The 13,869-nt window shown below is 47.5% G+C and overlaps 1 protein-coding gene across 1 annotated transcript; it reads left to right on the top strand.

Moving 5' to 3' along the window:
• The first annotated feature begins 240 nt into the window (after nt 1–240).
• On the top strand, nt 241–13,598 carry LOC142833289 (uncharacterized). Its single transcript, XM_075944586.1, has 4 exons — nt 241–285; nt 534–1,106; nt 2,549–2,709; nt 11,469–13,598. Exons 1-3 carry the CDS (start codon nt 241–243, stop codon nt 2,690–2,692), a joined length of 762 nt encoding a protein of 253 aa, XP_075800701.1. The 3' UTR covers nt 2,693–2,709; nt 11,469–13,598.
• The last annotated feature ends 271 nt before the right edge of the window (nt 13,599–13,869 follow it).

Genomic DNA, 13,869 nt, shown 5'->3' with positions numbered 1-13,869 from the left:
GCAGAAAGAAAATAGGAACTGGTCCGATTCTTCCTGCCCTCGCCACGCGGTGGTCGTAAGGACCAGCGTCGGAGCGGAGCGTACTGTTTTACAACTTAGGAAACGAAGCGGTCTTTCAATTTTCTCAATTGAATGGAACCCTGGGCCACTGGAGCCAGGCGAGGGCTGGCAACCGGGTATCTGGCATAAGGGAGGAGCGAGCACGCGGCCCGCACGGCCGGGTCACTGGACCCTAGCGGGATGATGCTCCGAGCGTCCCAGCCTCCGACTCCCGGGCCGGGAGAGGCGGGCGCGCACGCGCGCACACGCACCACGGCCTTCGCCGGGAGTTGTGTCTCGTCTCCCTTTTGTTTTTCTCCCTTCCCGGTCATGAGACCCGGAAGTTTTCTTTTTTTTTTCAATCCTGTCTCTCTCCCTTTTCCACCCCCCTCCCCAATCTATCACATGGCAGAGCTAGAATAAAAACAGAAAAATGGCGACGGTCACGTTGTGGCGAGCCTTGCTGCGTCATTAGATAATCCTCATGCAAATAGCGGGAAGAACAAAGGAAGGGGGGCCCGGGACCCCCGAGGGCGCAGGTGGGTGCGGGGCGCGCGCGGCCGCGGGGGCGGCGTCCGTGTGCGCGCTCCGGGTGCTGCGCTCTCGGCCCCCGGGCTGACGGCGCGCCCGGGCCGGCCCGCGGGGCGCGGAGAGCGACTGTGCGGCGCGCGCACGGCGCTCGCACCCGGCCGGTCGGGTGCCCCGTGGCCCGGAGGCGGGGGCGGAGGCTGCGGCCGGACGCCCAGGAGCGCAGGGCGCCAGCTCCGGTAGGCGGCGGACAGCGCGGGGCGGCGGCGCGGGGCCGGGCCGGGAGCTGTGGCGCACTCGCTTTTCCCCACCCCCGCCCGGTGGCTGGGCGCTGGCGCGGTTCCCTCGCCGTCCCGCGGCCGCTGGAAATAGAGCCGGGATGTTGTTTACATGACGGATCCGGCGGGAGGAGTCTGCGAGGAGGAGGCGGAGAGAGGAAGAGAGGAGTCCCCGCGGCGGCGGCGGCGGCGGCGGCGGCGGCGGGCCGGGGTACGGGCGAGCCCCGCGCGGTCCCCGAAGCCAGGACGCGGGAGCCTAGGGTAGGCAGGCGGAGGGCGCGGGCTGCGGGAAGGCTGTCACTGTGGGGTGTGCGGTTCGTAACCTGTCACGCAGACTCTCGGGGACAGGGAGAAGGTGAGTGAAGAGAGGGTGGGGAGAGCCTCGGTTTCCCCTCACGTTCGGGAACGCCTCCACCCCCTTCTTCCATCCCTACTCTTTCCCGCTTCTCCCTGGACTCACCTGTTTATTTCCATCGCTCAGAGCTCTGGGGTTTTTGTTTGTTTGTTTTTAAACGTGGGCCAGAGGGGCTGGGTTTATTATTATTAGCAAGATTATTGGGGAGGTGAGAGGGTGTTGCTGAAATCGATGCTGGTCCAGGTCGGTTTTCAGGGAGGGGGGAGGGGACTTGGCGGAGACCCTGGCTCCTGGCCGCAACTGACCCCGGGGCTCCTCCCCTCCTTCCCGGTGAGGAATCCTTTCCCTCGCTCTGCGTAGCCAGCTGCCACCTTCCCGGAGAAAGACCACACCTTTGCTTCTTCCCGCTTTGGGGGCGAGGTGAGCTTAGAAGCCAGGCACTGACCTGCCCACCAGGACTTGGCCAGACCTCCATACCCCAGAATTGGTAAAAGGCGCTTCTTTCGCTTCTTTTCACCTGCTGATAGCCTTTGGTACGTCAGCCCTCTAACCTTCAAGAAGTTGCAGTTTACAGTTTTACGTTAGAATTTGTCTCTTTTCCCACCCTTTTCCCATACCCCCAGCAATAAACTATTGGGCTTAAGTTGAGAGTGATGTGCCACCAGCGGGCCCCCCCCCCTTTTTTTTTAAATTCCACAACGGGTCTTCCACTCAGATCTGCACTTCCCCGGTCTCCTTTACTCTTCCGCTAAACTTAGCCCAGAACCAGGCCTGAGCTTTTATTCCCTGTGGGCCGCACCCTGGCCCCTTGCCGTTCTCCAGGGCCAAATGCCTCCCAAGCAGAAGGCACACCCAACCCCAAGTCTCTTACAGCAGGGAGGGAAAGAAAAGGGATGGGGGGGGGGGCTCGGGTTCCGGTTCCGAATACCCCAGTAGCATTCGCCTCTCTGAGCCTCCTACGTGTAATTCCTAAATTCTTCCTAACTGCTGTTTCTTCAGCCCCCTTTGCTCGTGGCCTTATAGATGTTTGGTGGGAGTGGGTGGAGACAGATAGTCATTCCCCCCTTCCTAGAGTTCGGCATTTTCGCCTCTGTCTTTTATATGTTTCACATATAAAATATGCAAGTGTAATTGCCTGCTATTAGAATTCATTTTCTTCCTGGCTAGTGACTAACTGGGACTCCAGAGGGAAGGAGAGGAGAACGGTGAGAGGGGAGCACTCCCAATGAAAAGGGAGCACTTCGAGCCATTCGCCACCTAAGTGTCCCCAGAGATGCCAGAGAAGACCCTTCTGAAAAAGCCACCTCTCCCTTCCGTGACATCACCACCTCAACCCTTCCAACTTTAGCTTCAGAACAGGAAGAAGGCTCAAAATAGAACTACCTTCGGAATCCAGCGCCTTCACGAGATCAACTTTGAAACCAGCTGCTGGGGGAACCAAGTGAACTTTGACCCCGAGCAAACAGGGAAGAGAAAGCTGTTGGAACGATAGGAAATGTTTTTCTCAAGGTAGGCTGGGAGAGCCAGGCTAGTGAGGAGTGATTTGGTGTGGTATGTGTTTATCGTTCATACGTCTTGGTGTGCTCGTTTCGAGGTTCATTTCTGTGGAGAATGCTCTGCAGTCCTGGAGAGAAGCTAGGAAGGGGTGCCGAGGAAGACAGCGGCCTTTGAGCATGCACTGACAGCTGGTCTGTGGAAGTTGAGAGACTTAGTGTAAACAATGGATGTAACTTTCCCGGGGTGACTAACATCCTAGACAAAGAGACCTCAGTGTCAACGTTTCTCTCCTTTTCCTTGGAAATGAACCCCAGTATCTCTTTCTTTTTCAAGACAGGGTTTCTCTGTGTAACCCTTACTGCCCCGGAACTCACTCTGTAGACCAGGCTAGCCTTGAGGCTCAGAGAACTGCCTCTTTTTGCCTCCTGAGTGCTGGGATTAAAGGGTGTCCCACTTCACTGGGCTGGTATCTCCTATCTTAATGTCCCCATATGTTCATGAATTGCAGTTCGCCTTTCTCCCTACCAAGCAGGCTTTCCAGAAACAGCTGCTTACCAAAGTATTACAGGAAATAAAAACACTGGGGCACTTGGTATATACTATATCGAGACTTGTTGATCAGTGGGGTAACATCTTTCATTCTGATTCAGGTTTCAAAGAATCCAGGTGACTGACAGGATTGTGCCTGCCGCTACAGTAGTCGCTAGCAGCCCGGCTTCAGCCTTCAGAAATAGAGGCTGATGAGCTGAAGTTTTAAAATTGTTTACTTTTTAAAGTCTGTACTTAACTCAGGTATTAAAGACTTAAGTATGTTTGGGAAACAAGCATTAGCATATTTGTCTACTTTATAAACTACGTGTACTTTGAAATCTAAATTCAGATTAAATATCTCTTGTAAACTCAGTACTGCAATCAAGGTATGTTTTAAATGTAAGTACAGTGCAGATTTTTTTGAAGACAGTATAGAAAAGCAAGACAGGTTATTAATATGCCCCTTATTTAATTTTTGGGTGTTTGCTTGTTTGGTTGTTGGTTGTTGTTTTTTTTTCCAAGACAGGGTTTTTCTATGTATCCCTGGCTGTTCTGCAACTTTCTTTGTAGATCAGGCTGGCCTTAAATTCACAGAGATTTGCCTGCCTCTGCCTCTCAAGTGCTAGGACTAAAGGTGTGCACCACCCAGTCCAACTAATTTTAGTTTTTAAAAATGTGGCTCCAGAGAATTTATAGGCACGTATGAAACTTTGTAACTTTTTAAAGTCTTAACTTTGTTAACCCCTTAACTGTATTCTGTATATAGTGTGACATCACAGCTGGCAGAGGCCTCTTCGCGACTACTTTGGTCTACAGCGTTCCATCCTTATGGCCATGGATTAATTGCAAAGAGGCCCATCAACTGTCTACTTTCTACTGCTGTGATGCATGGAAAGACCAGGGGACCCGAGCCCATGAAGTGTTACTCTATCTCAGAGTTCCCAGTGTCTGCTTTTCAAGAGGTTAAAAAAAAAAAAAACCCCAAAAAGCTGAAATTGGATAGCAGTGGATTGTGGGAAGTTTGGGAGAACCAACATACCAATGAGAAGCTCCTTGTTTACAAGGGAGTAGTAGAATGTGTTAGAAAATACGAGGTGACATAGTAGTGGTTAGGACACAAGTTGATAGTCTTGTCAGTTCTGTTACCTTAATTTTCTTTGCCTTTCCTCTTAATTTCTGCTCCTGTTTCAGAGCTCCTAGGATTGTCTACTCCTTACCCTTCAAAAACAGCAACCCAGCAAAACCAAGGAATAAAGAGCACTGCTTTGGGGGGTTTTGTTTTGTCTAAAGAAATTCAGTAGTGGCACCGGGAGGGCATTTGTTTGCTTGTTTCTTGAGACAGGGTCTCATTATGTAGCCCTGGCTGGCCTGGAACTCACTACATAAACCAGGCTGTCATCAAACTGGGAAATCAACCTGCCTCTGCCTCCTGGGTATGCTGTCCTCTTGTTTTGTAAGTGACAGCTGTCCAGTATGTTGCAAAGGAAGGAATCAAATACACAGTTTTGTTGATAGCCAGAGAAAGGAAGAGCCAGTGTTTGCTGAACGTGTGGGCATGACTGATAAGTAAGTGCTATGAAGGGACATGAAAAGAACATTGTGTGACTTCTGAAAGAGTTGACTAGTTACCACCCACACACAGTGTCAAGGGGTGCAGTGTCCCCACTTAATGAGTGGGGTGTCACGGTGGCATGCCTTGCCACTAGAGATGTGTTCCTCTTACAGGTGTCAGGACAGTCGTGAGAACGGCGGACCCGCAGAGAAGTGGTGTGTGGTTTTATTTATGGTCTAGCCCAAAGGCTCTAGAATTGGAGATCAGTGTTAAATCTTTGGTATTATCCCCTTTATCTGTGCTTTAGGGGAATTTTCAAAACCTAAGACCCGACATTTAAATGGCAGTGCTTCAGTAAAGAGGACACTGCAGACCAGCAGAAAACCATCAGACACTTTAGGGATGGCTAGTGGTGAGTTAAGTTCTGGAGTTAAGTTCTTTGATAGGAGTGGTTTTGTCACCTAGACCAGGACGCCCGTAAACTCCAGACCTCCCTGCTGTAACTTTCTAGTGCTGGGATTATGCCTAGCTACAACTAATCCTTTTCTCTACTTGTAATAAGTAACTTTGTAAGAGAAGCTGTTTGGCTGACTGGTTCCTTTTATTGCTATTACAATTTTAACCTTTATTATTTTTTTAATGTGTATGGATGCTTTGTCTTTATGCATGTCGGTGTGCCATGCCAGAAAAGAACATCAGATCCCCTGGGACTGGAGTTACAGATCATTGTGAGCTGCCTCATGGGTGCTGGGAATCGAACCAGGTCCTCTGGAAGAGCAGCCGTACTCTTAGCTACTCAGTCATCTTTCTAGCCCCTCTTGTTATTATGCTTATTAAGATGGGGTCTTGCCCTGTAGCCTAGGCTGGCATTTAACTTACTATACAGCCCAAGCTGGCTTCAAACAAATGAGTTATTTTCCTCAACCTCCCAGGGGCAGGGAGTGTTGGCACACACTGCCTCGATTGGTATGGTTTTGATTATTGTAAAAGCGTGTTCTATAGCGGTAAACACGGAGCGAATAACTGTGAGTAAACTATAAAATCTAAATTCTGGGTACAAAATGCAATCCAGAGCGGACTCAGAGTAAAGTAACTTGAGTAGACTACATACATTTACACTGAGTAGATGAGTTAAAAAGAAAGGCTTTTAAAAGACAGCATGTGGGTCATTTTACTTATTTTTTTAGTCTCTTGGAGCCTTTTTAGGCTAAAATCATGATGAGCTTGAGGAACAAAACTTATTTTCTCTGCTTGTTTTTCTTTGCTGTCTTCAATTGTTTTTATTAAATTAAATTGTGTGTGTGTGTGTGCACACGCCCGTGTGTGTTCCCGTGCGCGTGCGTATATGCTGCTATGCGTGATCCATGGCACTGTGTGGAGGTCAGAGGACAGTTTGTGGAAGTTGTTACCATGTTAGGTCCCCAGGGATGGAACTTGGGGCATCAGTTTTCACAGTTTTACCCACTGAGCCATCTTGCCGGTCCTCTGCCTGTGTGACTTTGTACAGTCTTCTCTAAAGGGGTTCACTTGTTCTCATCCATATGGGCCTGCTCCTATGCAGCAGGGGCCTTTCTTGAGGCCAATCCTTGGAGTGGATGGAACAGTGACACCTTTCTGGTGGAGCTGTGCTTGAATGTCACAGCTGGCGGTTGACTTCGAGCAGGACTTTCTGCTTTGACTTTTAACCAATCTTTCTCCTTAAGGGAGAAAAAAAAAACCTGTAGCCCTCTCCAGGGCTTCCCACAAGTCTTTTTTTCTTTCTTTTTTCTTTTGTTTGTTTTTATTGTTTTGGTTTGATTTTTTGAGACAGGGTTTCTCTGTGTAACAGCCCTAGCTGTCCTGGAACTTGCTTCGTAGACCAGGCTGGCCTCGAACTCACAGAGATCCACCTGCCTCTGCCTCCAGAGTGCTGGGATTAAAGGCGTGTGTGAGCTACCACACCCGGCTAGCAAGTTAGTTTCTCAAAGTTCAGTGCAGCAGAGTTTGAAGTAAGGCACACGCTACCTGCACATACTGCGTGCTCTAAGCCAAGGAGGTGCTGGCGTCCAGCCTCCTCTGTTAATACGTCAATGTAACATTTAATATTGTTATTGAGCTGGCTTATGATTTTCAAGTTCAAGGGGCTATGAATTTAACTTAGCAACAGTTTTGAAACATTCTGACTTACAGGCAACTTCAGATGCCTGCGGTTATATAATATACAGTCAGTATTTAATGGTTTTAGGTCATATGTTAATTTTTTTAGCTTACAGAGGGCAGGAATGGGACATGTCTTCAGTCTGGCCATTGTATTATGCATCACTCCAGGGCAAAGTCTAAGGCATAGCACTGTCAGTGAACAACTCCGATCTTAAGAAATTTTCTACATGCATTATGGAAAATTGGTTCTTTTCTTTTTGTTGCTGTGTCTTTATCTTTGGTGGGGTTAGTTTTGTGTGTGTGTTTGGCTGGTTGGTTTTGAGACAGCGTCTCTACTCCAGGTTGGCCCAGAATTCTCTCGGGCTCAGGCTGCCCTGAAAGTCGAAGCCCTCATCCTGCCCCCCGAGTGTGGATTAGGCGTGAGCCACCATGCCTGGCTGCTTTGTCGTTTTTCACATGAGAACCCAGTCTCCCATCCAGAGGAAAGCAGGCCAGGTCACCGTCTTTGTTCCTCTCTTGCGGTGTGATAGACTTTCTTTCTTGTTGTAGCCCGAGAACCTGTGCTCTCTTGGTTTCCACTGAAATGATTTCATTTGCAAGAGAAATAAATTGAAGAAGTGTTTGTGATTTAGTTTTACAAGAATATGCCTTTTTAAAGGGAATTTTCAAGAAGAAACTAAGATTCCATTTTGAGGTACCAAGAGTTGGAACTACAACCTCACATATGTGAGACAAGCCCCTGAGCTACATCCCCAACTCTTTTATTCATATTTGGAGATGGAATCTTACTGAGTTGTCCGGGATGGTCTTAGACTACTTGCCTTTACCTCTCAAATGCTGAGACTGCCTGCAGACAGGCTGCCGTAAGGGGTCATTTTCAAACCCATGTTTTTCCCCCTTGAGACCTCATTACTATTAGTCTGAGGCAAAATTTACTATTCACACAATAGTGAAGAATTTTCTTATTATGAGTGCTTGGCTTTTATTTTCTAATTTAAGGATGAAAATAATGAAGGAAAAAAATTTTTTCAAAAAAAAAAAAGTATCATGTAGTTTTTTCCCCACCAGAAATGTTCCACAAACATGTACGTTTCGGTAGAGTGAATTTGGCTAGTCCACTGAACTTCGCCTCTGACGTCCACGACACACATTAAATCCCCTTGGGCGTTCTGGACATCCAGTTACGGAGGTATCCATCCAGTCAGGGACCTTTCTGCTGAAGACTAAGTGAACACTGGAGCTCAAGTGTGTTTCCGTAAGTGGAGACAATCCTGCGGTCAGGAGAAACTAGGTGTTAGTATTTTTATACTTTCTGGTGGTTCAGCTCTCCAAAATTTTCTTTTATAACAATCAAAATAGCTTTGTTCACATAACATGTTTATGATTTGGGCGAAAACACGCAACCATTTCCAGGAAACATGGGTTGTGTAGCCAACTCTTTATTTTAATCTTCACTGCCACCTTGTGTCTCAACTCTGTATTACATCAGTTTGCTAAGACCTGCCTGCTGATGCCTTAACTTTGAGCTGTTTCTGCACTTTGGAGAGATTACTTTTAATTTCTGTGGAGGTGGATTATTTCATTTGGATATACTTTTCTAAAGATTAAGGTCAGTTTCACAGTACATAAAGTTAATTGTTTAGCTAGATTCATTGTGCTATTCTGGTTTCTAAATCCTGATCTAAAGAATTGATTCATCCCTCTGACCTATTTGAGGCAGACTTAATGTCTGATCTGCATATAATGAGTCTTTGAAATTGAGAGAATTCCTAATTGAAAACATAATTATTTTTTTTAAATGCCTGTCAAGTTCTGCTCATGCTGAAATAGTCTGAGACACGGCGAGTGATGTGGAAGAACGGGATGAATCACGGTTTTAATAAATTGGTGTTCTGATGCTGGCATTCTAATTTTAGAGGCTTTTTGTACAAAGTCTCACTGTGTGAAGCCCAGGACTCATAGAGATCCACCTGCCTCTGCCTCTCTAGTGGGACTAAATGCATGTGTTAGCATGTGCAGCCTTTTTCGTACCTTTTATTAAAGGCAGGACCCATCCCTGACATTATTACTTCAGGGTATGGGTCAAAGGTACACCTAACACTAATGAAAGTGATTTGTGTGTTGTCCTTTTTTTGTTTGTTTGTTTTGTTTTTTTTAAAGACTGGGTTTCTTTGTAACTTTGGTGCCTGTCCCGGAACTAGGTCTTTTTTTTTTTTTTTTTTTTTTTTGATTTTTGAGACAGGGTTTCTCCGTAGCTTTTTGGTTCCTGTCCTGGAACTAGCTCTGTAGACCAGGCTGGCCTCGAACTCACAGAGATCCGCCTGCCTCTGCCTCCCGAGTGCTGGATGTAGACCAGGCTGGCCTCGAACTCACAGAGATCCGCCTGCCTCTGCCTCCCGAGTGCTGGATGTAGACCAGGCTGGCCTCGAACTCACAGAGATCTGCCTGCCTGCCTTTACCTCCCAAGTGCTAGGATTAATGATGGGTGCCACCACCATCCAGCAATGTTGCCTTTTTAAAAAAGGCATTCCAGCAGGGTGGTGGTGGTGCATGTCTTTAATCCCTGTACTCAGAAGGCAGAGGCAGATGGATATATCTGAGTTCAAAGCCAGCCTGGTCTACAGAGTGAGTTCTAGGACAGCCAGGGCCACACAGAGAAACCCTATCTCAAGAAAACCCCATCATCATCATCATCATCATCATCATAGCAACAGCAGGCGTCAGCACCTGACCGTTTAGCATCAAGAACAGTGAGACTAATAGTTCACAAGGAACTGCTGCTACATTATAAACCACTAATTTTTGTTAAGTGGTCTGGGTTACTAAAACAAAGCATTCAGAAACATTCGTAGGGACTGGAGAGGTGGCTCAGCAGTTAAGACTGCTGCCTGCTCTTCCAGAGGACCTGGTTCAGTTCCCACACAGCAGCTCACAACTGTCTGTAACCCCCAAGACCTGACACCCTCACACAGACATGCATGCAGACAGGTGTTGGTGGTGCACACCTTTAATCCCAACACTCAGGAGGCAGAGACAGGTGGATCTCTGAGTTGGAGGCCAGCATGGTCTATAGAGTGAGTTCCAGGACAGCCAGGGCTACACAGGGAAACTCTGTATCAAAACACCAAAAAGAAAAAAGAGAAAGAAATGTTTGTGAATGGTAGTTTGTGTTATAGAATATAAACTGACTATCCTGGCTAGTGATGAATAGGGCAGAAAAGGACCTCATACAACCTAGAGAAACTAATCGGGGCCTACATTTTACGTTAACCTAGTTATATCTTAGGTAAATCATATAATGTCTCAGGAGTTTCTGAGGTTTTTAATTTTTTTAGATATTTATTTACTTTTTCTTTTTAAGGACAGAGGTTATGTATCCCTGGCTGTCCTGTAGCTCACTGTATCGACTAGATTGGCCTCAAGCTCACAGAGACCCTCCTCTCTCTGCTTCTTGGGTGCTAGGATTAAAGACGTGCGCCAGCACACCAACTTCCTTTTTATCTAATGGTGCGAGTCTTTGGCCTGCATGCCTGCTTATGTGACATGTGTGTGCAGTATCTCCAGGGCCCACCAGAGAGCACCAGAACCTATGGAACTGGAATTAGAGATGGTTGTGAGGTGCTGGGAATAGATTGTCTATAAGAGAAGTCATAAGGTTCTGTGTGAGAGTAGTCTGTGCCCCTTTTTGCTTTTGTTTTTCTTAAAGTGGAATGATTTATTCTTATTTCTATGTTTTTATATGTATGAGTGTTTTCCTGAATGTATGTCTGTGGACCACATGTATGCCTGGTGCCCAAGGAGGCCAGAAGAGGGCCTTGTTCCCCTAGAACTGGAGTCACAAACAGTTGTGAGCCACCATGGGGGTGCTGAGAATTGAACCTGGGTCCTCTGGAAGAGCAACTAGTGCTCTTACCTGTGGAACCATCATCTCTTCAGCTCTGTGTGTGTCTGTCTGTCTGTCTGTACTTTCTAAAGTTATTCTTTGACAGTTTCATACATGTACACTGTGGCGCTGTATTTTATCCATCCCCAACTCCTTTGTGTTTTTGGGTTGTTTTTTGTATCAGTAAGGTAGTCTTACAGGTAAATACATAACCTGGTTTTATAATCCCATTTTAGATGAGTTTGTGAACCATTCATAGTTAACTCCATAGGATTTTTGTGAAAATTAAATGAAAAACCTATAGAAAGCTACTGAACCTTCGGCAGACGTGAAGTAGGCTGTTTGGTTGTGGATCCATGCCTCCCAGAACTCAGAGCAACCTGCCTGCCTCTGCCTCCTGTGTGCTGGGGTAAAGGCCTATGCCAGCAAGCCCAACTCTAGGAAAGGTCTTGAAACGTAATCTTCCTTCAAGAAAACTGGCTGGGTGAGTGAGGCTGCAAGATGCGGTCTGTGAACACGGCAGACGTCACTGGGAAGTGCGGAGAGATGGATAACCAGAAGGGAAATTCAGTTGTGTTTATTCGCTGGGTGTGTGTGAGCCGTGTGTGTAGCTCAGCTCACCGTCACCATCTAACCCCCTTTCTCCTGCTTCCTCCTGTCTTCCAGTTCCTCACTCCACGGGGCACCCTTGCTGGACCTGGTGACTGACAGGCTGCCCTGGCTCAGTTATCACAGTGCTGATGCTGTCCGTTCTGAAGGTACAGTACTGTGATAACTGAAGGATGGCAGCCATCTTGCCTTCCTCCCAAGAAGCCTCCTCACCGAAGAGGAAAGAGAACTGGGAAGCAGCCCGCTGGGACGAGACTGGCCACTTCCTGGCGCTCCTGTTTTTTAACCATTTCTAGGCTCCAGGTGGTAGCAGGAAATAAAAGGGCGTTGTAGTTTGCCTAGTATGTAAATGCTGTGGTTCTGAGTAGATGGAAGGTCTGTGGAGCCTTGGAGTCTTTGGGAGACTGGTGTTACCCAAGTCCTAAGGACAGATCCGTATATCTGGAGTGGTAGTGAGAGAAATGAGCCATTTTGTAAATGCAGAAGGCAACTTGCTTAACAGCTTCGCACTTAGCCCTGCACTGTTAGATGTTCAAAGTTAAGTAGGGAGATGAGTGGTGGGTGTCAAACAGTATCGATGTCCCAGGAAAAAAATTACACCCATACTTAAGGAATGGATAGTGACATGCTTTTCCAAAAAATGCATGTGGAATGTCACCGCCACATGGAAACAAATCATTTTATTCTACTAAGTAACGGAGGACCCCTCTACACAGCAGCACAGATCAGCTTCACGGATGTGAAGTTAGAGGTACCAGCCAGTATCATGATTGCTTGAAAACCTAGACCTTAATAAAAGCGTGCGATTTCAGTCCTCAGCATCTTCAAAAGTAGCACGGGTGGGGCTGTGAACATGGCTCTGTCACGCGTGTACAGACGTGAGGACCTGAGTTTGGACCCCAGCACCTGTGAAAATCCAGGCGTGGTAACGGGCATTTGTGATCCCCATTCTGGAGGGCAGAGACAGACAGGTCCCTGGGGCTGCCTGGCCAGCTAGCCTCACTGAATCCCCACACCATAGTGAGACATTTCAAAAAACAAGGGGGACAGCTCCTGGGAGGAACACTGCAGTTTCCCTCTGGCTTCTCCGTGCACACACACAAGGGCATGTCCATGTGACGTGCACATACATGTAAGAAGGTAGTTGGAAAAGAATAGGGCTGTTAGAGGACCTGGGGTTTATCACACTCTTCCAGTCAGCCCTCTCGCTGAGGACACTAAATACACAAGAATACCACGGGTGGTGACATTGTTGGGTCCCAGTTCACCGCAGTGGCCCAGATGATCACATGGAATGTGTTTTTAGGCTTCAAACTTAAACTGGGTCCTGTTCCCTCTTCACAGGCTAACTTGTCTGCCTGGGAACCTTCCCCTGTGCATGGCTGAGTAGAGTGAGGGAGCTCAGGGAGCGACTTCTGTGGAATCAGGCCCCATTTGAACCTAGCTGCAACAAGGACCCAGAAGGGCCAGGGAGGGCAAAACCCATGTGACTTTTAGCATATGCTGGACCCTATGAGTGGACATTGTCACTAAGTGTTTTAGACCATTTCTCTACCTGGACAGGAGGGAAACCAGACACTGGCCGCCATCACTGTCTCTCTGCTGGCTTAGTTTCTTTTTTCTTTCCCTTCTCCATCCAAAAAGAAGCCACGCCAGCAGTGACTCGGGTCACACCTGCTTGGCCAGAAACACACTGACCGTGTGTACAGCCCAGCGCTTCAAGTGACTTCACCCTTGCGGTTTCTCATAAACCATGAGCTGGCTAGGCTGCTCTTGACCAGTGACAGAGAGGGAGGGTCGGTCTTGCAGTTCCTTGGATAGGAACTTTTGACAGAAACTTTGAAAAAAAAAATCGCAAGAAAGCTTTGGAATTGGTGAGTAATTTGAAACCCTCCTACATTTCAGTGTTTTAGCAGGTGGAAAAAAAGCTTGAAGAAGGACTGCTTTTGTAATCCTTGGCTTGCCTGTGGATTTCGCCACCTTCCTGACCTTCCTGTTTTCACGCTTACTGGTTTTACAAAAATTCATCAGGTTTTTTACTTGCCTGAGCTTGACCCCAGAGGACACATTCATGTGTATGGGACATTGCAATTGTCTTCATTTTGCTCTTGCCGCAACAAAATGCCCTGACAAGCAAATGGTAGGGAGAAAGGGGTTATTTTATTTTATTAAAGACTTTATTTTTTTGTGCTTTGCATGTATGTCTGTGTGGGGGTGCCAGAGTCTCTAGAACTGGAATTAGCTATAAGCTGCCATGTGGGTGCAGGGAATTGAAGCTGGGTTCCCTAGAAGAGCCACCTTCCCAGCCCCCAGAAAGGGTTTATTTTAAATCACAGTTCTAGATTATAGTCTCATCGCAGCGGGGGAGCCAAGGCATCAGGAGTGTGAAGCAGCTGGCCACATTCTGATCATAGACAGAAGGAGAGAGCAGTGAGTGTGTGTACACTAGGGCTCTGTT

This window comes from Microtus pennsylvanicus, chromosome 13, assembly GCF_037038515.1.
Source record: "Microtus pennsylvanicus isolate mMicPen1 chromosome 13, mMicPen1.hap1, whole genome shotgun sequence".
Taxonomy (NCBI): Eukaryota; Metazoa; Chordata; class Mammalia; order Rodentia; family Cricetidae; genus Microtus; species Microtus pennsylvanicus.
The sequence above is the reverse complement of the archived record's forward strand: the minus strand, read 5'-3'. Positions and strand labels throughout refer to the sequence as shown.